This window comes from Impatiens glandulifera, chromosome 8 (assembly GCF_907164915.1).
Source record: "Impatiens glandulifera chromosome 8, dImpGla2.1, whole genome shotgun sequence".
NCBI classification, from domain to species: Eukaryota; Viridiplantae; Streptophyta; class Magnoliopsida; order Ericales; family Balsaminaceae; genus Impatiens; species Impatiens glandulifera.
The window spans coordinates 1709854-1734551 of NC_061869.1; the positions used below are offsets into that span (position 1 = coordinate 1709854).

General features: G+C 33.2%; 2 protein-coding genes across 4 annotated transcripts; one reads left to right on the forward strand and one right to left on the reverse strand.

Moving 5' to 3' along the window:
* Positions 1–1113: 1113 nt before the first annotated feature.
* Positions 1114–14591, forward strand: LOC124911149 (WD repeat-containing protein 11-like). 3 transcript variants are annotated; one of them, XM_047451592.1, is made up of 20 exons: positions 1114–2265; positions 2920–3400; positions 4182–4269; positions 4357–4538; positions 4722–4858; positions 6006–6072; positions 7798–7966; positions 8095–8209; positions 9208–9283; positions 9361–9543; positions 10013–10173; positions 11018–11123; positions 11504–11705; positions 11793–12082; positions 12219–12340; positions 12709–12853; positions 12942–13034; positions 13514–13587; positions 13660–13713; positions 14160–14591. In XM_047451592.1, the coding sequence occupies exons 1-20, from the start codon at positions 1253–1255 to the stop codon at positions 14446–14448; spliced, it is 4047 nt and encodes a 1348-aa protein (XP_047307548.1). In that variant the 5' UTR covers positions 1114–1252; the 3' UTR covers positions 14449–14591. The 3 variants fall into 3 exon arrangements, with proteins under 3 accessions (XP_047307548.1, XP_047307549.1, XP_047307550.1); XM_047451593.1 differs by having other exon boundaries at positions 8110–8209; XM_047451594.1 differs by lacking the exon at positions 6006–6072 and having other exon boundaries at positions 7803–7966.
* On the reverse strand, positions 14570–21269 carry LOC124911150 (TBC1 domain family member 15-like). Its single transcript, XM_047451595.1, has 15 exons — positions 21029–21269; positions 20376–20549; positions 20180–20231; positions 19987–20094; positions 19341–19425; positions 18345–18399; positions 17785–18153; positions 17431–17490; positions 16817–16915; positions 16626–16736; positions 16464–16535; positions 16262–16378; positions 15277–15426; positions 15095–15195; positions 14570–15013 (listed from the first exon to the last, which is right to left on the reverse strand). The coding sequence occupies exons 1-15, from the start codon at positions 21089–21091 to the stop codon at positions 14689–14691; spliced, it is 1941 nt and encodes a 646-aa protein (XP_047307551.1). The 5' UTR covers positions 21092–21269; the 3' UTR covers positions 14570–14688.
* Between the last annotated feature and the right edge of the window lie 3429 nt (positions 21270–24698).

Here is a 24698-nt window from a genome sequence, read left to right on the forward strand (position 1 = left end):
TTTTATTTATTTATTATTTTCATGTCATACTTTGTCTTTATACTTATATGATTTTATTTTTATTTTTAATATACATTATTCTTTTTAACAACAAAATATCTAAATTTTATCTAAATTTAATATTAACTTGACTATCTAATATTAATTAGGAGAGAGAATTTGAGAGAAAAATTTGAGAAGAAATGAGGTCGTGGCACAATTTACGCTAAAAAAATAATAAATTTTCTCTCTCTCCTCACATTTTATCATTTTCTACATAATGACGTGGTTACATGTTATTTCTTTAATATTCCCTCTTCCCCTATCAGTAATATATATATATATATATATATATATATATATATATATATATATATATATATATATATATATATATATATATATAATTAAGGTATACATTAAAATATTATTATAAAAAAGTATTTTCAAAAAAATTTAGTTCAAATCATATTCAATACTAATATTTTAAATTAGGGTCGATGACACGAAAATACGATCCGACAAAAAAATCTGATTACTGTCATTTATTTTGTTTTCTTTGGATCGAAATTAGATGGATCCATTTAAACTTAATTAACAAATTAGTCAAAATTGAGTAAACCTGAAATGACTCAAATTGTAACTTGCGATATTTTTTTTAGAGTTTCGTGTTTGTCATTTCTTATCTACTCACTCGTTTTCTTTTGTAAACTTTTTTAATCGAATTTGTATTTAACTTAATTGTTATTTTGTATTAATATTATTTTAATCTAAAATAAAGAGATGCAATATTAATTAAATCAAGTTGAGTCCGTCAATTATGTCAAGTTTAGATAAACTATAAATAAATATAAATGAGATTTTTTTGTTTCAAAATTTATGTTTCACTTTGTACCACACTCACAAAAACATGTAGGTTTTTTCTTCTCTCTTCATTATTTTTGAGGTGATACATAATGGAAAATAAAATTTTATATTTTATGTATTATATATTGGTTGAGGGGCCATAACTGAATAAAGCCCAAGTCAAGCCCATTGAGCAAATCACTTATCCTAAAATTCAGTCCAAAATTTAGAAGAGAAGAAATTGACCCGAGTCCTTACATCCTTCTTCTTCGGCCTTGTCTAAAGCATAGACTCAAAGTAGACTACTAGAAGAACTCTTCCCAGCAAAATGATGAAACCGACTATACCTGTCTCCCTTCACGTATCAATGAATCAATTTTGACTTCCTTTGAATCACATACAATTCAATTCATACACAGTTACTTCAATGGAGAGATCGCCTAAAGAAACCTGGGATGGAATGCTCCCTGGTCCACCGTCGCGATCCAACGGCGGAGCAGCCGATCTCAGTTTCTCCGGTCTACTCGCTTACGCCACCGGCTGCAGCGTTGCCGTCGTAGATTCCCGATCAATGCAACTAGTTTCCGTCCTTCCTCTTCCTCCTCCATCTGGCATCAACAGTACCAGTACCAGTAGCAGCAGCAGTTCGTCATCTTCATCTTCATCTCTTTCCCCCTACGTAACCTCCGTCCGCTGGTCTCCTCAATCTCTCCGTCGAGACATTCTTTCTCATGATCCATCATCTACTTCTCATCTCATCCTCGCCGCAGGCGATCGGCAAGGACGCATTGCACTATTGGATCTCCGTAAGAGAACTCCTATACTCTTCCTCGAATCTGAAAATTCTAAGGCGGGAATCCAGGACATCTGTTGGATACAGGATAGACATGACTCATGGATTATCGCTGCCTTATCTGGTCCTTCATTTCTTTCTCTCTATGACGTCTCAACCGGTCGATGCTTCTTCAAGTATGACGCATCGCCGGAATTATTCTCATGCATTCGATTAGATCCATTTGATTCCCGCCATTTCTGCGCTTTAGGTCTCAAGGGATTCTTATTGTCAATTGTGGTTCTAGGCCAGACAGAGAATGATGTTGTACTTAAGGAAATTAAAGTGAATACAGATTATTCGGAATTGCAGAAGCTTGAAGCTGCAGCTGTTAGTGGTAATGGAATATCAATTTCAACGTCTCCGGCTCTTGCTGTATTACCTACCTATCTTGTGAGGTTTGCATTTTCGCCGCATTGGCGGAACATTCTCTTCATAACTTTTCCAAGGGAGCTGGTGGTGTTTGATTTGCAGTATCAGACGGCATTAGCTGTGGCATCACTGCCACGAAGCTTTGCGAAATTCCTCGACGTTGTCCCAGATCCGAATCTTGAATTGCTCTATTGTGTACATCTTGATGGGAAACTTAGTACTTGGAGAAGAAAAGAGTAAGCAACGATAATAGCTGAATTGAAATTTTTATTGTCTTGCTATGACAAACAACCCTAAATGCCATAAAATGAAGTTCTTGTCAATCTACTGAATACAGTTTTTAAGAACTGATAAAAATCGATATCACTTAGGATAGGCTCTTAGGCTACCTTCCTAACAAATTTCAGCTCCAAACACAATAATATTTACGAGTTCTATACCCGATATTACTTATGCTGATAAGAATAGGAAGTTCCAGTTTTCAAGTTCCAACAGAATGATGCTCACAGAAATATATGTACAGGTTTCTGCATTTCATCTGATCGATGGAAATAAAAATATTGATTGAAAAACACCATTGAAGTTCTTAGAGGATGATGCTCACAGAAATATGTGTCCACGATTTCTGCATTTCATCGGATCGATGAAAATAAATATATATATGAAAAAACACCATTGTATTTGTGGTCAGCCTATCCATCACAACTTTAAGTTTTATATTCTTTGTCATTCTACACAAATTAATGCTTGTTTCCTTTTTTTTGCATGCAATGGATAAGTTTGTTTTTGCATTAATGGTAGTAGCTAACTCAGAATGCTTTTTGGTGTCAAACACACCGTTAAGCTGAAAAGAAAAGGGGCCTGACTAATAACCTTGATTGCAATAACAGAGATGGACAGGTGCAGATAATGTGTACAATGGAAGAACTGGTGCCGTCAATTGGAACACCCGTCCCTTCTCCATCTATTCTTGTGGTGGCACTCTCTCAAATAGATTCTACCTTCCATAATATTGTGAAACTAAACTCTGATTATTTTCTTGGTTCCGTCGATGGGGATTTTGACTCTCCTCTCAACTTCGATGATGAATCTCTCCTCACTTCTAAGACACGATTGCTATGCATAACGGACGATGGAAAAATATGGAACTGGATTCTGACTGCCCAAGGACCTTATGATGCTAAGAAGAATACATCTTCAGCTGCTGATGATGATAGCGATGTAGTGCCAGTCCTAGAGAAAAAACTGAACAGTATTGTTTTGTCTGGTGATCAACTTGCAATAGATACGTCTAAGTCACAAAATAATCTGAATCCTATTTCCACCGCCTCACAGAGCTTCACTGTCAGACTAGAAGAAATGTCATTCAAGGTAGTTTGGCAAAATCTGTGTAATTGTTACTTCATGGAATTCTCCTTTTGCTGGTGTTCCTTATAACTCAAACTTGTAACAGTTATGGAAGTGTTGGGACATTAGCTAAACTCTAAAATATTGCTAGAGAGAGTGTCTGAACATAAGGTAAGATGTAATGTTAAGGTATCTGATTAACAGTTGTAGTCTATGTCAAGATGATCCACCATAAAAAAATGTTTAATAGGAAGACTTTTGGAAGGACTTTGTTGAGTGAGTTCAGTGTCCTATAGTAGCAATCAATCTGCATTGAGAAATCAGGGTGGAAATTTTATATTTTTTTCCAGTGATTTGACTCGAAGCCTTTGGAGAATGGTATATCATAATTTAGCACAAAATGTAGTAAACAATTCCCTTTGGCAAATGATATAAATTGATTTTAGGGAATGTTTGCCCAAGAAAATAGTAATTGTTTCTTCAATTGCATTGTGTTGTAGATCTCTGAAGGGAATCAAACTGAAAACCTTGCATCTGAACAAGGCTAGGTTAGAAGGAAGCTTCTTAAGAGAATAACAAAAACTGGTTTAGTATTGGAAGGATGTCTAAGGAATAAATGGTCCTCAGTCTGGACCAACTTTTTATGTCATAACTGGTATCAAATGATCATAGTTGGTCTTCGATGATCATTGTTGAGCCTGCTTCCAAGTTGGCAATTGTTTTTGAGATTGTACATTATATGGTAGATTGCCTACAGAATTCTCTTAGTTGTCTTGCTTAATAAGGCAAATATTAATTGGTGCAGATTAGCTTATCTGGACAGCTCAGCCTTCTTTCATCCACAGTGACTATACTAGCTGTACCATCTCCATCTCTAACTGCTACTTTGGGCCGTAAGATGATGTGCCAATATATTTGGTATTTTTGAACTATTAAAGTCTTTTTGGTCTATTAATAACGAATGAGATATTTACATGAAGGTGGTGGCAATGATCCTGCTGTTGCGGTTCCTCTAGTTGCCCTGGGAACTCAAAGCGGTGTTATTGATGTGATTGATGTCTCTGCTAATGCTGTTGCCGCAAGCTTTGCAGTTCATAGTACAACTGTTAGGGGATTAAGATGGCTTGGGAATTCTAAACTAGTTTCATTCTCGTACATTGAGGTAAATAACTTCATCAGCTTAAGTTGTTTGTATTATACTATTTTTTCACTCCCAACAAACGATCCTACTCTGTTGATAATAGTGAAAAGCTTTCCCTGGACAATGTTCTTCTGATTATGAACTGTTGATTGCTCTTCATTTTTATTCTTTTTAGCCACCTAAAGTTTCAACTCTTTGATTCAGGGGAATGAAAGAACAGGTGGCTTTACAAATAAGCTTGTTGTGACCTGTCTTCGAAGTGGCATCAATAAACCGTTTCGTGTTTTCCAGAAGCCAGAACGAACACCAATTAGAGCTTTAAGAACTTCATCATCTGGAAGGTTCTGCACTTGCACTCACATCTCTTATGTTTCTGTAGTTGATTAGTTATATACTGGAGGAGGCATCTTCTAGAACCAGTTTCTATGGAAAAAATTAGATATCTGAGACTAAATGAAATGTCATAAACCTCTGAGATTAATTATCATTTTGCACATTTATCTGAACAAAAGTTGGAATAGCCATTGAACTTGCACCAAGGCTCACGTGCTATACATCCGCTTTAATTTGCTTAGTGAATTTGACTGAAAATGAAAGATACTACATGAGATTTCAATGGTGTGAAGGGACACCCAATGCCATTAATGTGCTTCTGGCATTAACTGGAGAGGAGTATGCTAATGGCTTTAAATTCCCTTTATCATGTTGACTTTAATTTCACGGAATGGCCTACATGAGCTTATTATTCAATTTTGATGGATGAATTGGCACCAATAAATGATTATTGTGCGATTTGAGCTTCTGGTACAAATTCAATGGGTGATTTGAACTTTCATCCTAAGCATTTACTATAATATGTACATTATGATTTGCAACTCAAGAACCACAATAAATGAATCCTCAGAAGGGAGATCTGAGAAATGAGAGCGGTTCAGGGTTGACATTCTAGAAAGTTTTCCAAGATCAAGGAGGAAAATTTACCTGCCTTTTCATTTTATGCTTTGGAATTAGCAATAGAAACAAATACTCATAAGTATATTGTAGGTAATGTAAGGGTATGATAGTCTAAAGGAGCTTGGTACCACTTTCATATATGTAGTTAAGTATATGCAATGTAGTGGGTTCTTAATGATCTTTGTTAAGTTGATGTCATCCTAAGACCCTTCATTGCAGTACAAAGTGGTTATAGAAAGACTGTTGAATGAGTGGAGTTGTTTCCTTTATGAAATTGTACCCAGTAACACTTGCTAAACTCCTTTCTTTAATATCATGTGTAAGAGCAGTTGTATTTTTCAAACAGCTCTATATTTGGGACGAGGCTTTAGTTGTTGCTTTGTCAAAAACATTATAAATGCAATTTGTTGTAATAGTGCTCGACTTTGCAAGAAATTGAAATATCTTTATATTGTTTATGCTTTCAGGAGATATATCTATTTGTTTTGTTGGCAGAATGCAATAGAACTAATTTATTTTTAATTAAATCTGTAGGTACCTTCTTATTCTGTTCCGTGATGCACCTGTAGAAGTCTGGATTATGACAAAGACTCCTGTAATGGTAAGTTGGCTATTCTACTTACTCTTCCAACACATGAATGTTCTCATCTCTCTATCATTGATCAGTTTGGATTATTGTCACATACTTTTCTATGTAAATGCTGCTTCATTTGATAAAATAGAATTACCATCTTAAATCTCCTTGTAAAGGTAAATACAGACATGATAACTTTCTATTTTTCAATTTATAATCCTGTTGATGGCATCAATTGCTTCCTTTTGGTAGCTTAGATCAGAAACTTTTATGTTGGACAGACCTTTTCATTGTTTTGGGACTTGAAATATGAATATTTCTAGGTTTTTATGCTGTTGCTTTACCGATTTTCAGATGCCAATATTATTCATGAATGAAAGGAATTATTTCTCATTTTATTTTTGAAAGTGAGTCTCTTTTCATTGATCCACTGTAAACGTGAATATCACGTTTATATGGAACTAGTGAAGTTTGTAGATGAGTTTTTTCACTCTACAGTACTTGTATTTTCCTTCTTTACTATCCACCAAGGATGTGTTTTCCTCTGAGATGATTGGATTAGAAGCAATCAGAAAGATAATGGAATATTATTCCACTATCCACCAAGGATGTGTTTTCCTCTGAGATGATTGGATTAGAAGCAATCAGAAAGATAATGGAATATTATTGATCATACATGTAGGATGGGTAAATCTAATATTCTCTCACTCCCTCTTCCCTGTAGCTCTGTCATATCCAATCTGAAATAGATACGACACTTTGAGTCTCCCTTCCATGGCACTTAAAGAAGGTTACAGCGGTCATAGTCCCATCTACAATGACTCTTTATCCCATATATTCACAAGCTTAGCATTTAGGGTTTGGCCTCTGCTTGTTATGTGATATACTCATGGGAATTTTAGATCTTTTCTTCTGGCTTGAAATGTGGGGGTTGTAGCAGAACTATGTATGAGGTTCATCCTTGTTCTTCACGGCCTTTGTTTCCAAAACTTTCACAAGCTTTTACATGCCTCTCTGCAACATACAATGAGGCTTTTCCTATCCAGTTAACTGTATGGTGCTGCAGTAACTATTAGTTGCCAATAATCTGCGAGACATGGGATTTTGGCTTCTTTTTTCCTTTTGTGATGGTGGTGGGTGGGGCCTACAGAACTGCATGTGAGGTCCAATTTTGGTCACAGCAATTACAGTTGTACTTCAAACAAAAAGTTATATGTCCTACTCTACAAACACACAACTGTTTCAATTTAATGAAACCTCCCCTGCTTGGCCCAAGATTTCTTTTTTTTCCATAGATAAAATAATGTCCGAGTGAAAAATATAACTATTGGCTTTAATGTTAACAGCATGATTTGATTTGCGCCCCTCTTACTACTCAAAATAATATAGTTGGTTTTGCTGTTTTTATGTTCTTTTGAAGATCTTCCTTTCAAAATAGCATCTAGATATTTGAGATAACTTTCTGATACAAAATAAATATCTTTAACTAATTTATCTGTGCAGCTATGGAGTTGTTAAAGTGGTATATATGACATTCTCCCTGGAAGATGTTTTTTCTGATTTTTTTAGGATGTTAGTTTCTTTTTTGGCTAATGTAGTAGGACAATATGTTTCTAATATATATATTTTTTATAACCATTTCAAGAAGTCAATTGATTCTTTTACGGATTAACTTTTGTGAATTTATGCTTCCCAGTTCTTTTCCATTACAGTTTCACATAGTTGTTCATTGTCTCTCATTGTTGCTTGTAGCTTAGATCATTAGCTCTTCCTTTCACTGTATTAGAGTGGACTTTGCCAACAGTTCCCCGTCCAACTCAAAGCGGACCAACCAGGCAATGGCCATTAAAATCCACAAATCAAACAGTAGCAGCTCCAACTGAAGTGTCTTCCCCAAAGGAAGCTTCTTCCACTGGTTCTAGTAAGTTATGCGTGTACTTCATGGAATTTTAGTATTGTGGCTCATTAATTCAGTTCTACTTAACTTTCATGCACTTTGGAGCTTTTCATGAATAGTCCCTTAAATGGCTCGATGTTTATATCTTTTAGATGATTTGAGTTCAGATGGAGCCCAGGAAACATTTTCAGAGACTTTTGCATTTGCTTTAGTAAACGGTGCACTTGGAGTATTTGAGGTCCAGGGTCGAAAGATACGAGATTTCAGGTATCGAACTGTGATAAGGTGTTAATATCGGCACTCTTCATTACATATCAAAGAGTTTAGTATCTCTTGCTGAAGTAATATAATGATTACTAATATGATTGCTTGTTTGCTGCTGAGATATTTAGTTGAAACATGCAAAAGATTTGGTGTGTATTTTTATCTTTCATGCAGGAATATTAATAATTACCTTCAATTGTTGCATGTTATGCTTCTATTATACATGTACCACGGTCAATGTTGTAATGATTATGGTCATGAAAACAGATCGAGTGTAGTTTATAAATATAATGGCAACAGATTTGTCCTAGTTCCTGTAGACTGCATTGATCCATGTATTTGCCTTTAATTTGTAAGAAGAAGCTTAAGCTTTCACCACTAAAAGATACTTTCCAGGAACTTAACAAAATTAAAAAGAAAGCTAGGCCTAGGTCTGTTACTCTGTAAATTTCCAGAAAAGTTGTCCTTCAGATTATTTGATGGAAAAATTACTGATTTAATTGGAAAGTTAGTGAGAACTGTATTTTTTCTACGGAAAAAAATATAATAGAACGGGAAGAAATACATTTAGGCACTTCTTGGAGCCATTATTTTAAGTTCAGCCAACCAAAGCTAGCTATGCCTCTCTAATTATTTAATGTTGTACTTAGATTTTTGTGTTTTTTCTTCTTATACTATTTGACATTATTAAGCTGGTTTGACCATTCATAAGTGCGTCTGTTTGCAAGTTAAGTAAACAAAGATATAAATGTGGAAGTTTGAAACAAGTGGATATATCATGGATATGTGTGTTACTGATGAATTACTACTCATTTGTATCCAATTTAGTTGAATACATCTTTATTCACTTGTCAATGTGCATTAAAGTCTTTGCTTTTCTTTCTGGGTACATCTTTATTCACTTGTCAATGTGCATTAAAGTCTTTGCTTTTCTTTCTGGGGAATTCACGATTTATTATAAATTGTACAAGTACCTGAAATTCTTTAATGTGTGTTTGCAGACCAAAATGGCCTGCTTCTTCATTTGTTACAACAGAGGGATTGATTACCGCCATGGCATACCGTATCCCTCATGTAGTATGTATCTTGTCTGCCAAATCATGAGGAAACTTTAGGAATTCTTTATATTTGTTGGTGACATCTTTGTATTGTAGGTTATGGGAGACAGAGCAGGAAGCATACGATGGTGGGATGTGACTACTGGACAATCTTCATCATTCAATACTCATAGAGATGGAATTAGGAGAATCAAATTCTCACCCGTTGTCCCTGGAGATCGTAGTCGCGGCCGCATTGCTGTGCTCTTTTATGACAATACATTTTCCGTTTTTGATCTTGTGAGCAAGCTTTATCACCAGTCTTCAAAATTTATGTTGTTTATTTATGTTATCATTGCATGTTTTACTCAATGTAATATAAGTTGCTCTTTTTCCCAGTTAATTGTTGATTACACTTAAGGGTAGGGCCCATAAATAATTGGATTACTTACCACCATGAATAGGAAATAGTTACTTGACATGTTTAGGAAAAATAAAGAAACGTTCCTTTTCGAGTAATCCAAATGTTAGCAAAGAGATTGATATTATTATTGTGTATTGTCCCATATATACAAGCTCCTGTTAGGGATATGATATATCACCTAAATCCTAAAGATAGTTATTGAAATAAAAGGGCTTATCTAAGAAGATAAAAGCATATAATTCAATAATATAATTTAAAATTATCTATAAACCTAGTTTGAATTTGCACAGATTATATGGAGGTCCTTAATTTAAGTTTAAACTCTCAATATCTAACTGAATGCAGGATTCACCCGATCCCTTGTCAAATTCCCTTTTGCAACCTCAATTTCCAGGAACCCTTGTGCTGGAACTTGACTGGTTGCCCTTACGAATGGACAAGAACGATCCCCTTGTTTTATGTATTGCTGGAGCTGACAGCAGCTTTCGCATGTTCGAGATTAATATGTATGCACTTTAACTAGCTTTAATTTCCATTTTCTTTGTATTTGCAAATACTAAATGCACGACTCTGTTTGTTTGGTACATATCACATCCTGTCTTTCTCCTTGATTGAAAAAAAAATTCAAGCAATTTGAAACATAATTGACTTTGTAGAAATGCCCGTTTTTCACACTTCTATTTCTCCAGTCTTAACATATTTTCTTTAACATTAACCCATTAGGGTAGTTCAAGTGGTAAGAGTTGTGCCTAAGAGATCAAATGTCACGAGTTCAATTCCCACTAAGAACGCTTTAAGTTGAAGTGGGGGTCATGAGTGTGAGGGGTCGTGCTAGCTTCCTAAATTAAAAAAAAAAGATATTTTCCTTAAAATTACGAAATTGCTACTGGTAGGAAGCAGTCATCAAACCTTTTGAGTGAATGTTGTCTCAAATTTTATAGGGTCTTTGTTGGTTCTAATATACAAATTCTAAGGAACGGGTCGTAGACTTGGAATTTATCTCTTTCTCTTGACCTTTTGGCAGTTTCATCCTCACATTTTTGACCTCACTGTTTTAGGTTCCAACATGTAGGGTTTTACTATATATTAGACTTTGTTGGTACTCTCATTTTGATGTAATGGCCAGTTTTCCTCTGTTAGTAAAACCTATGAGATTTGATGGTTCCCTTCTGTACTTGAAGAGTACAAGAGGTAGTATCACCTTTAAAAGGAGGATAAAATCATGAAAGTATTTGTGAAGACAAATATATAATTTTTTTACCACATTGAAATCATAATTGCATTAAATGTTTGATATGGGTATTCTTTTCAGCAACCTACTTTATTTTTGTGAATTTTCCTACCATGCAGAACTGAGAATAGGCCTGGTGGTGGAACCCAATCAAAATCTTTGAAGGAGAGATACCGTCCGACCCCCTTGTGTTGTCCTGTATTGCTTCCGACACCACATGCATTGGTAAACTCTATCTTCCTGTTTTGAGTCGAATCAGTACTAGATACATTTCATTTTTCTGGACTCTTGAGATCCTTAATCTCATGAGAAGGAGTAAGATTTACAAAAAAATCATCTAAAAGTATCACTTTTGACATGTTGAATACCCGTTCCAAATCTCATAGGAAGTTAGAAAGCAACCAATAAACTGGGAAAACTGACATTTGTATGGGACTGTGACGTCTAACCTTGGGGAGTGGACTCACTCACTGATCAATCCCACCTACACAAATGCGCACTCAAAAAGAAAGAAAAGAAATAAAGATGGAGAGAGACCATCTTCCTTATGTAAGTCTAGACCATGATATCTCTAGAGGGTGATTCTTTGGTGTTACATATTTCAGGCTTTGCGTATGATATTGCAATTGGGTGTCAAGCCAGCTTGGTTCAACACTATTAGTACTGGCTTACACAGTAGCCATAGTCAGATTCCTGATATGCCTCCCATATCAGATCTTCGAGATTACATGATTGACCAATCTCCTATCGGCGACTCCGCAGCTCCAGAAATGCTCCTGAAGGTACTTGAACCTTACAGGAAGGAAGGTTGGTATTTTGAATTTCCTTAACTTCTATGTACTTTAAGCATAAGTATGCAGTTAATGTTTATTTGGTTATTTAACATGTGCAAAGGATGTTTATTTGATGATGAGAAGGCAAGAATTTATTCTTCTATAGTGGAAAAAGGCTGCACCGCAAGATTTGCTTTTGCAGCTGCAACTTTTGGAGATAGTGCTGAAGCACTTTTTTGGTTTAAGCTACATGATGCTCTTAACCATTTGATGAATAAGTTGGCTAAGAAGTCTTCACAAAAGGCATCATCAGTACCAGCTCCAACACCTGAACTCGATGATACATCTCTTCTTAATTTGATTACCTTAAAGGGAAAATCTGCATCATTCACAAGGAAGAGGGATCCATGTGTAAGAAATTCCTTTTCAACTGTTTGGATTTTACCTATTATTATCTTTCTTAAGCATCTTATTTCCTATGTTGGGGAAATTTTTAGTTAAACCTGTATTTTTCTTACTTTTATGGACTCTAATGTTTTGTCATCAGAATGATGGCCAACTAGCTTTGATGGCTTTTGGACGGGAGGACTTGTTGGGAAGAGCTAACGAACGTATATCTTGGCATGATAAATTGGCCGATGATGAAGCTATTCAAAACCGTGTCCACGAGTTAGTTCCTCTATTAACACTATCTTGTTGCCTCTAGGTGTTTATTTTATTTTAAATGAAAATTGCATTAAAATCTGTGGGAAATAATAATCTAAGTTAGTCAGTCTTACAAGTTATCAGATATGGGTGTTCACCCTATCAAAAATGATAAAAATAAATTATTCCGCAATCACTCCCCTTTTCTCAAATACTTCATGTTATATTATGTCGTCGATTGCCTCCGAGATTGTGATTGTAACAAAGTATTTGTTTCGAGATAGACTCGTATTTTCCAAATAATTAAGGGAAGTCACTATTTACTTCAGACCTTGCTTCATTTCCCTATGTTTGATTGGGCAATACTCAAACCTCGTGTATTTTATGATCAGGCTTGTTTCAGTTGGGAACTTTGAGATGGCAGTCAGTTTATTGCTTTCTACTCATCCAGAGAGCTCTTATTTTTATCCAAATGCTCTACGTGCAGTTGCTCTCTCAGCTGCAGTGTCTCGATCTCTGCTTGAACTGGCAGTTAAGGTGAATACTAGTTTGAAGCGGGTTTATCTATTTATTGTTGCAAGTGAATTTGGATGTTCTACCAATTTTCGATTCTTGCAATTACTAGGTTGTTGCAGCCAATATGGTCGGATCAGACAGGTCAATGTCTGGAACACATCTTCTGTGCGCTGTTGGAAGGTACCAGGAAGCATGTTCTCAGGTATAGTTCATTAGCCTATATGTAAGCAAGTATAATTATAATATTTTTATTATATTGGTGTTACTTATCGAGTATTAATAGTTTGTAATTTTTTTATAAATTTGAAATCAAAATATAACACAACTTATATTTTCATGAATAATTTTGACTATTAGTTAACTAGTTACATCAGCTTTTGAATGAAAAATATTTTTTATCAGTAAGGAAAGGATATTATTGTACATATTTAGAAGAATATTTGATAGCTTCTTCTTTTTTTAATGTGTAAATGTGACATTACTGTCATTTAATTTCCTTTTCAAACTTAATGTACTTTATGATGTAGATTACTCGTGTTTACTGTTATTTGTATTTTTATACAGTTCAAAACTCACTATACTCTTGGCCCTAAATAATAAACAATGTTACTATCGTGTGGCTATAATTAATGAACTACCTTTATTTTCTGTTAATACTGAAATGCCTTCTTAATTTCCTAGTTACAAGATGCTGGGTACTGGGATGATGCTGCAACCTTAGCTGCAACATATTTGACGGGAACTGATTATATAAGGTATATACATGTGTATCTTTTTCCGATAATTGAACCTTTGTAACTCAATTTGCATTCATTGTGATTGTGCAGGGTGATTCAGAGATGGGCTGCTCATGTACTTCACGCAGAGCATAACATATGGCGGTATGGCTTCTCCCCCTTTCCTATCTCCCAATCCCCGCAAAAAATTAGAATGAATTTAAAGGTTCCTTATATTACACTCTTACTCTTAGGCCTTGTTGAGATTACTATTCAAATTATCAACCAAAATACTTTTTATTTCTTTACTCTCTTTAAATAAAGTTGTTTTTACCCTAATGAACGAGACAATTTGAAAACACTTTCTGAAGTTAGAGTTGAATATGGGTTTGAACGAGAAAAAATCAGCGAATACGTGTATTTAAGAAACATTATTTCATCTAAATTAATAGTCGGATAAAATATTTTAGAAAGGAAATTTATCCACATTTTCTCGTCTACATCCCAATCTAGTCCAGATGCAAAGTGTTTCCAAATTTCAAGATTTAATTTAATAATTTGTGCCATATCTACTAAACCTAACCTAATTATTCACTACATATAATATACAGGGCATTGATCTTGTATGTTGAAGCTGGTGCATTGGCAGATGTGTTATCCGCACTTCGTGATGCTCAGCAACCAGACACGGCAGCTATGTTCATACTTGCTTGCCGTGAAATCTATTCCGACTTTGTATCAAATTTAGCTCCGACAGAAGAAAACGCAACAGCCTCATCATTCATTTTGCCAGGTTTGGATCCTGAAAAGGAAGAAGTTGTTGCTGTTGGAGAATACTTTGGTCAGTACCAAAGGAAACTCATCCATCTATGCATGGATTCCCACCCATTTTCTGACTGACCTCTCTTCTTTCTTGTATGTTTCCCCAAAAATATTTTTTTATTTCAAATATATATATATCATTTATTAATTTATGTTTTGTATATTGTGTTATGTTAACATTGGGATTTAAAAAAAACATTTTTAATTGGGGTTACAAAATATGCGGGATCTTATCATTATTTATTATAATTCTTTTGTAACGACGTTCTGTATCCATTTGAACCCTATACAGAATTTTTATCAGTAATTTGTTAAAGTTTACAATACTTCATCTTGGTCGTAAAATGAAACGTCTTTAATTGGAAGTGAAGGCGGAGTGCCCGGAGGAATAAGTGCGGCTCCATCTTCCCCAGCACAAATGCAAAGAGCTTCTGCATCCTTTAGTGTTGAATCGAGGTCAATGTTTCCGCTCAATTCATTTATGAACTTTAGCAGCGTATCGAAATCCATCTTCTCTTCATACATTATCTTCTCTCTGTGTTTCTTCAAGACCGCAACACAAACATACAGATGAAAATGTTCCGACAAGTAATGTGTCCACAGTACCTCCCAAAGCAGCATCGTAGTTTCAAATTCAAATTCCCTGCACCAGTCGAGAATAAAATAAAACCCCAGTTTACGAGAGATTATGTTTCCGAATGGGGTTATTATATATAATACTTGCCTTTTAAACTGTATGAGGAGCCAGCGAAAGCAGAAGAAATAGTTTAAGCAATCCTTCTGCGCGAAGTAATTATGTAATGGACCGTCTAACAACTCCACCACCTAAAACCAACCATGAGGAATATAAATCAAGATTTTTAACACGAAAACAAAATAGAGAAACTTTCTCAAATATTTGTTTACCTTTGATAAAGCAAAAAGTTGAGAGTGCATTCCATTTTGGTCGCGGTTAAAATTTGGTCCAAGACGTTCCATTAGTGCAACAAAACACCAAAATGATTCAGAGTCATCTTGCATTATCATCAATATAGGGGAAAGCAGATCACTCATGCCCTGCAAAACAAGTATATTCACATCAAGATTAACAAAAGTCTACTGCACATAGACATTAAAATGTCAACTATTTTAGAAAATTTAGGCAAAATAATCTCATCAATCATTTTATCAATAAAAAAATCATCAACTAAAAACATTTATTTATTTTTTATAACCCCAAAAATTCATTTTTTTCATCAAACACGGTTATTAGCAATAATGGCAAGTATACAGGATGATTCACTTATTGCTACCAAAGAAATTTTCAGGTCAAACTCAACATAATCTTTAGCTAGATGAGGCCAATATCATATTCTTAGTATTTTGTACAACAAATACACTTAGGATATGTTTCAATGACGAGAATTGGAATTACAATTCAATTCTTGTTTGGAAAACTATAGAATTGTAATTCAATAATTACAATACTATGTTTGAATAAATATTATTCATGTTATTAAGATATCAATTTGACACAGCCTGCTAGGGTAGCTCAATTAACCAGAGTCTTGTCTAGAGTTTGATTCCCACTAAAAATACATGTCACGTTAACATTATTCTAAATGATAAATTAATTAAGATGTTTTGTTTGAAAAAGTTAGAAAAAAATAAATATCGGAATTGCAATTCCGACCTAGGAAGGGTTAAATTGAGAATGATAAAATCACATTGATTTGAATACCGAAGAATTCCAATTCTAAGTATTAATTTTAAATGGTCTAACAAACAGAGGAATTGAAATTAAGGGGTTTAATTCCACACCCTTACGTTTTGGGAAAATCATTGAGCAATAGGATTAAACAAATATTAAAATTCATTTACTTGGAACAAACCATAAGAGAAGCATGTGTACCTGACAATAACCAAGGTCAAAGTTGTAGAATGAGTAAGTCAGCAAAATGTCACTTAAACTATTGACATTCGGATTGTCATCCCCGTCATAGAACGTGAGTGCTCTGTCAGTCCTTACCTACCATTAACAGTTTTCATAAGAAGCAATTCATTACAACAACATCGCCTTTTAATTAAAACATAAAAGGGAACTTTCAGCATACCACATCTTTTTCAATTAGACCTTTCCTCTCCCTAAACTTTGTAAATCTTTTTGCTTGTTCAGAAGATATACTCTGAAGAGATACATAAAAAAAAATTAACCCTTCACGCATGCAAAACAACTAGTTATAATGTGGACAAAGATAATTGATCCATAAACAAACCTGCCATTGGTTTTTGATAGTTTCATATTGGGATTTCTTCATTGAAACAAGATATTCTCTCTCAGCGTAAGTTGAATCAAACACGTGATATCCCAGTAAGAATGGCCAGACCTGGAATTGTTATCATAGAAGTTAACTATATATTAAAAGACCACATTTTCATTTAGTCTTCTCATTTGAAGTATACAAACCTCCTTCCTTAATTTAGAGTCAACACCTCCGTAGAATATCCTCTTCCTTAAAGCTTCGGGATCCACAATCCTACCTTCAGAGTCCAAGAAACTAGACCACTGCAAATAGCGGTCATGTATAGAATGATGAAAAAATGTACTTATCGTTGTTCGTCTAGAAGATACAGCACATATGCTTCTATATCTTTGCATTCTGGAAGTTATAGTTACTAGCAAAATTTCTTCAACAAAAAGCAAAAGGCAATCTAGTTGAACTGTCTATGAATTGAATGAGTTGTAAGCCATGAACAAACAAATTGGCGGATAAAGTTGCAATGAAATATGGAAAAAGTAGTTATTGATGTCAATATGTAAGATTCCAGGATTAAATTATGGAAATAAGAACATCCCATATTTGATGTAGTTTCTTTTTTTTTTTTAAATGATATTTTGGAAGAAAATAAAACCATTTTTTCTGGAAAATATACTCTGTATTTAATATTTTAAAATGTAGTAAAAATAAAGTAAGGATATTTTAGTATTTAGTTGATTTTTGAGATGAAGTGGTTGATGATTTGAATGATTTAAATGATTTATTTGTTCATCAAACAAGGCCTAAGATATTGCATTCTAACCTCTTCAGATCCCATAGGAGGCTGACGTGGTTGTCCCGAGATTAATGTCCATTTATTGTGCTGCAAATTTCCAATAAAAGATTAGAAAATTGACCCATAAGAGGCTAATATTTACCCATAAATAAGAAAAATCCATATATATAGTATTGCTATGATATTTAACCTAGTATCATCCCTTGAATTTATATAATATTATTTAGTTCATGCCATTTTCTGATTTATTTTAATATTCTAGTGAAGAGTCTAATCAAAACAAGGAGATTTTTGTGAAAATATTGTGAGCCGGTATCAAGTAAAACTCTGAATGAAAGTTTATGCTAAAAGAAAATTGAAGCAAAAAACAATGGTAATTACCTCCTGAGGATCGGAGGATTCAGGAGTTTCTTGAGGAACCTTATGCGTATCAATGGATGTTTCAGGATTGGGGAAATCATCAAAAGATGAACTATGGTTCCTCCTTTCTCTAGCACCAATTCCATCTCCGTTATATTCTCGGAACAGATGTGTAGTGGTATCCCTAGCAAATTTGGTAACCATAGAGAATTTCTCCAACACATTTATTGAAATATCACGAGCAGGATCCTGACTCTTGTGTCTCTGCCTAGCAATTCCATCAAAGGTCTCTTGATTTTCATTGGAGTATGGCCCACCAATTGAGCGAGGTGAAGAAAGCCCGTTAGCAATAGAAACAGGCCCCGGCAATTCCAATTTAGAAATAGTCCTCTGTCAAGAAGATATCAATACCATGAACTAGGGAAAATATCAATCAATAAGTAATTTCTTGGTAATATTTGAAATGGAGAGGCAGTAGAAATACAAGCATGGTAGAAAATATTATATATATACCTCAATTATTAGAGAAAATATAATAGCAACATATTCCAAAAGGCACGCGAAAAGCTTTATGAGTATACCTGTAAAGGATGTCGAAGATCATTCACAACGAAAACATTTGCATCTTCTGCAGACCTAAAAGACAGTTTCTCATAGTTAAATTCTATCGAAGGACTGATCTACTAACACATGTAAAATAGATTGTCTCCATATGGATGTTATAATTGATAACCCTCCAAACAAAGTGAAATGGGACAAACATAATATCAAGCAAAGCTTGGAATTATGAAAGATAAAGTAATTTTTTTGTGTCTAGCTATCTCAAAAAAAACTACTTGATATGGTCATAAACTATTTACATCTCCTCCTGGAGGATTTCTCCAGACAAGACTTATTTATTTTCCTGCAAATAAAATACGGATGGAAATGGAAATTGGCCGAACTATCAAAATCATTAGTGTCACGAAGAACCTTAAATTGCCTAGCTACTGTTTGTTCCTCTTTGCAGATACTTCATGATCACTTAAGTTAAGTAAACATTATCATGGTCTGCCCCAATATCAGTATCACGAAGAAAAATATTATCTTCTATAGTTGAGTCCTACCAAATTAGCAAAAAGAAGCATAAATCTAGATAGCACATTCCCTAATTAATTCCTACTAACTTTTAAAAAAATGTGTGGTTGATTGACTTCCTGGCATTGCAAACTAGTATATCTCAACACCACAGATTGGAAGATGGTTAGAATCTGTGTTGATTCAGTCATCAGGTGAAAATATATACTCAAGCAGATCACTAAACAAGCTGTTATAATTATATGGAAGATATTGAGACAAAAAGGTTATCCAACAAAAGTAATCAAATGAACATGATCAGCAAAAATCAACTACTTGTGAGTAAATTAAGATGTTTTCAGGATCGCAAGGATCAAGCACCCAGATTTAAGAAATATTTATAACATAATAGTCACTTCAAATTAACTTCAAAGCAAGAGAAGTTTATTTTCTTGGACTTAGTTCGCCCTTAACACACTAAGAAAACTACCCAAAGCAAAAGATATCAGCATATAACTAACCTCACAAGGAAAACATGTTGTTTAATGGTAGCAAGGAACTCTTTAACTCCACCACTGTAGAAATAGAGAGGTGGATATGCTAATCCTGTAGAAGTTTTACAGTAGTAACATGAACACGTTAAAATAAGAGAACATGGAACTTCTTTGATGTTATATCTCATTTGCACAAGCTTAAAACAACCCAATTACTTCATATAACAGCAGAAAAATTCACATTATCTCATCATCAATGATCTGTTTACATCATAATAAAATCATTGATAAGAAGCAAACAATCTTATTAGAATTGCTTAGGTGAAAACTATCTTATCAGCATAACATGCAAAAATTTGTGCAGATGGTCAGTATAGATTTTATAATCACACAAACCAATTCAACATTGTCTGATAGATTGGTTGTTCAATGAACAATGTTCAAGACATTAAGATCGTGTGTTCAAGACATTATTAATATGTTTTTCCAAAAAATTATATAAGGAGAAACTAGAAAGTGCTTTAAATGCATTTTCTTACATAAATCATAAGAATTATATCATATGACAAGGACATAATACAAAAACATACTTTCTAACTGTAAATATAAACGAAACAGCACATGAGGAGAGTCAAAAGGACTGAATCTACGTGACCGGCATTTAAGAGAATACCTGCTGAAAGAACCACAATTACATATTGCCACCCAAGTGTAGGAGTGTGTCGACGTATTGACCGGATATCTGTGAAAGGAACCTCACGAATGGTGTAAAGATTCCTATCTGCGTAATATTAGCAAAATTCATTATCCAGATATAGTTCTCTTATAATCCCAAATAAAAACATTAAATTGAAGATAACTCATACCAATTTCGTTCAACCTTTGATTTGGGGTCAGCTCTTTGTATGGAATCCATGTCTATCATCAAATTTTAATGTCATAAATTACAAGTGTCAACAGAGTACATTTATATGCTCGGTAGTAATATCAACCAGAGCATCTTAGATCACACATATATGTACGTGTATACATACAATTTTTAACTCGAGTAGAATTACTTACCAAGAATAACGAAGATCCTTGCAAAATTAACTTCAAACGTCCACTTATTCTTTCTGTGTCATATTGTATTGGGTGAATTGTCACGTTATCCTTCAAATATACAACTTCAGCACCATCTAACTCACTCGATGAGCTCCTCTTAGAGCTAACGCTCCGCAACAAATTCACAGTAACCTAAAATATATTGCATAAACAACACCTACAGTCAACTGTCATTCAATAACCATATCAATCAATCACACTAAATTTCCTATTAAGAAATCCAAATTGAATTAAACAATATCAACCGCCATAAGAATTTGGTTGTTCAAATTCAGGATAACACGAAAACGTTCAACAAATTGAACTTCCAGATTTCTTTAGAGCACTTTCCACGAGATTACTAATTGACAAAAGATGATTGCATAGGTTTTCTAGCATAAACAACAAACGGAATAGAGAATAGAATGCCGTCGTTGAAATTTTTTGAACAATTTGTTTGTACCGATGACGACGAGGATTAATAACACGTTCAAGAAGACAATCTTCTAAAGAGAACTCAGAGCAACAGTTGAATTACACAAACTTGTTCAAAATCAGGATAATACGAATAGAACGTGCATACATAAATGAGAGAGAATACATGATTATGATATATGAGAATGATAGCTTACGTGTTGTTGAGAGGCAGCGTAATCAGCGTCATCGGACAAATCGTGTAAATCGGTTTCTTCCATTGGCGGTAAAACGGAGAAGTTATTGAAAGAAAATTTACGAAATCAATGGTGATTCAGGAGAGTGGAAATCAAAATAGGATTGAAGAACAAAAATCGATTCCTTCGATATCAAGAAAACTGAAAAGAGAGACTGAAGGCGAAGGAAGATCCTAGAGCCGCGTGGAACGGGAAATGGAAGTTGCGTGAATGATTAATTTTTTTATATTATCTATTTTAATGGTTTTATATTTGTTTATTTCTTATTTGCCTTTTTTAAATATGAACCTTTTCATAAATTTATATATATATAAAAACAAATAGCAATATCTGAACTTGAAAAAAACAAAGTTAATTTGACTTCTATAATCAGTTAAGCAATATACTTATATAGTCCATTTTTAATTGAAAATTTGACATAGGATGAATTTTATTTTAATTGCACTGTTTTATTGGTTTGTTTGATTTGCTTTACTATAATAGTTATCGATATGAACTCAAATGAGTTCGTATTTGTTGGATTCCTCGACAAATCGCATAATCAATTATTTCTGATGAGAGTTTTCTTGCTGTAAATGGTTTATGTAATTTAATATCTAGATTCTAGATTATTAATTATTGATTTTAATTTTATAAACTATTATTTTGTATTATTTATTAATTAATTTTTTTATATTACTCTTATTTGAATTTAATTAAAATTAATTTCTTATAAAAAAACAATAATAAAATATTAATGAAAATTGAAATAAATGAATAAATGTTATTAAATTTGTTAATATATACCTAATTAAAAAAATAGAACATTATTTCATCGAAATTAATAAGATATTAAACAAAATTAGTTTTTAAATAAATTTAATTTATTTTTTTTATCTAAACTCAGCTAAACAGGACAATTTTCTCTTCATTATGATATTATTATCATAATAAACAAGCATTACCTTATTTCTTTAGTTACAAATAAAATAGCATTTTCTTACAAATATTTTTCTTATAATTAATTACAAATGAACCTCTTATAAAATAAAATGATATGCTATAAAAATGAGATAAATATAAAATTGTATTTTTGTTATAGATGAACATAAAGATATTTATTTTTAAATAATAAGACCAATTTAAAAACATAACTACCTAGCTTTTTTTTTTTTTCAAACTTGCCTTTGTTGTGGGATGTCCTAAGCCAAAAAAATCAGAGAAGTTTAATTAAATATTTAAAAATTAGTAATAAAAATAAAAAATAAATCCAGCCTTTTTTTTTTAAAGTTAATTGAAGTTTTAATTTGTGTTGGGTTTAGAGTTTGGGCTGCCTGAAAAGAAGAAGCCCAGGAACTTATTAGGCTTTACCTAGCAATATAGGTGTTTATAGATTTATTTTATGACATATAATGATGTTAAATTTTAAAATTGTCTGAAATAATAAATTGGGGCTTCTTGTTAGGGGCTAATTACAATTTGGGACATCTTCTTTTTAACCTCGCAATTTAAGGCTTTTTATTGGAAATCAATCCTAATTTGGGACCTCTTTAAACCTCACAAATTAGAGCTCCTTATTGAGGCCAATTTCAATTTGGGACCTCTTATTTCGAGCTTCACAATTTGAGACTCCACATTATTAAATTTATACAAAATGGGGTTTTGCCCTAAAGGACATGGGCATTCGTCAAAAAAATATTACGTGGCCACGTTAGTATTATTTAGAATTAAATGTCACTGTTTAATTTTTTAATCATAAAAGTCACGTAATACATTTTTTATGGACATTCATATCCGTTAAGACAAAATCTCATTTTGTACAAACCTGACAATGTGGAGCCCTAATTTGCGAGGTTCGAAAGAAGAGGTCCAAAATTGTAATTGGTCTCAATAAGGAGCCCCAAATTGTGAGGTTCGAAAGAAGAGGTCCCAAATTACAATTGACTCTAATAATGAGCCCCAAAGTGTGAAGTTCAAAAAAAGAGGTCTTAAATTGTAATTAGCCCCCAATAAAAAGCCCTAATTTGTTATTTCGGCCTTTTAAAATTATATATAGATAGTTTCATTGTTGAGACGATTATGAAATAATTAAAAACTTTAATCATATCTTAAAACTGTGTATTTTTCATATTCAAGACTCTCAATTATGTTAGTGTTTTTGGCCCTTACATTACATTATCCTCTATACAAAAGACTTTTAACTTAGGATTATCAAAATCTTGTATCTCAATATTAAGTCTCTTCTGCACGAGATGGATCCAACTTAAGGAAAGTGTACATTGTCTTTAGTTTTCGGCGTGAAAGAATAGCATATGGAATGGGGCATATCAATTACATTAGATTTTTTTGGGTGATACATGGTTAAAGATGACAATGAATATTCGTATATCTAATACAAGTGAACATTTAATAGTTGAAGTCGGGTATTTTAAATCAAGGTCGGGAATGAGAGTTCGGGACGAGAAGATAAAGTTACTTGATTGGGTTCGAGAATAAGGAGGGGCAAAAGCTAAACCAAATATAGACTATTTAATATTAAAAAATTATATATGTTTTTCTAATAATATTTAAGATACTTTTCACATTTCACTGATTTACCATCATTAAAAAATAAATATTATTTATTGTACTATTAGTCTATTATCTATACTTACATTAATAACATTTATTTTAATAACAAAAATATTTATTTTGAATGATTATTTATTTTCACATTTTTTAATAACAAAATATTATATTTCTCTCCTCATTATTCATCTTCAATATATATTACTCTTATCTTGTTTTTCAATTATAATAAAAAACAAAGTTATTATACTTTTCAACCACTACAACATAAATATATATAGTAAGTAATGTTTTTAATTTTTTTTATATACAGTTAATTTTAAATTTATTAATGATTTAATAAAATTATATTTCTTATTTTCAAACCTCTACAATTTTATATATATTTATTCGGATAAGGGTTAACCCGTCAGGGATCGGGTACCAATCGAATCGTGAATGAGAATACAAATAGAGTTACATGTCGGGTTCAGAGTCGGGTAGTAAAATAAAAATTGAGTTCGAGAATTATTACTTCACTACTCGACAAGTAGGGCATCTGTTGTCATCACTAAGCACGGTGCATGGTCATACAAAATAAGTGTAATCCTATCGTAATCCGTCCTCCTTCGACAAACACTTCACGATATAGTAAGTTGAATAACATATATGGATCTCATGTCAGAACAGATCATATAATTACAAAGTAGAAAAAATATATTTTTTATACAAAATTTTATTGATCTTTTATCTAATAACATTTTATTAATTACTTAGTAGGACCTAGTATATATGTGAAATATCTTAGAAATTATATTCCTCAAATGGGCAAATTAACTCTCATATCTCATTAATATGATTAATTAATTGGTTATATTTATTAAAAGACTCAAAGAAATGGACTTTAGACTTTGGATCTAGTAATGAATGGTAAAATTTGTGTTTGGGTAATGGCATGCCAACTTATTACACCAAGTCATGAATATGAGATATTGAAGAAAGAAAAAAGGTAGCTTTTTTGGGGGTTCCCAAAAGAAAGAAAGTTGGTAAGGAAAAAGGGGGTATTTGGTGATATTAATGGAGTGAGTGTGTTGGGGAAGTAAGA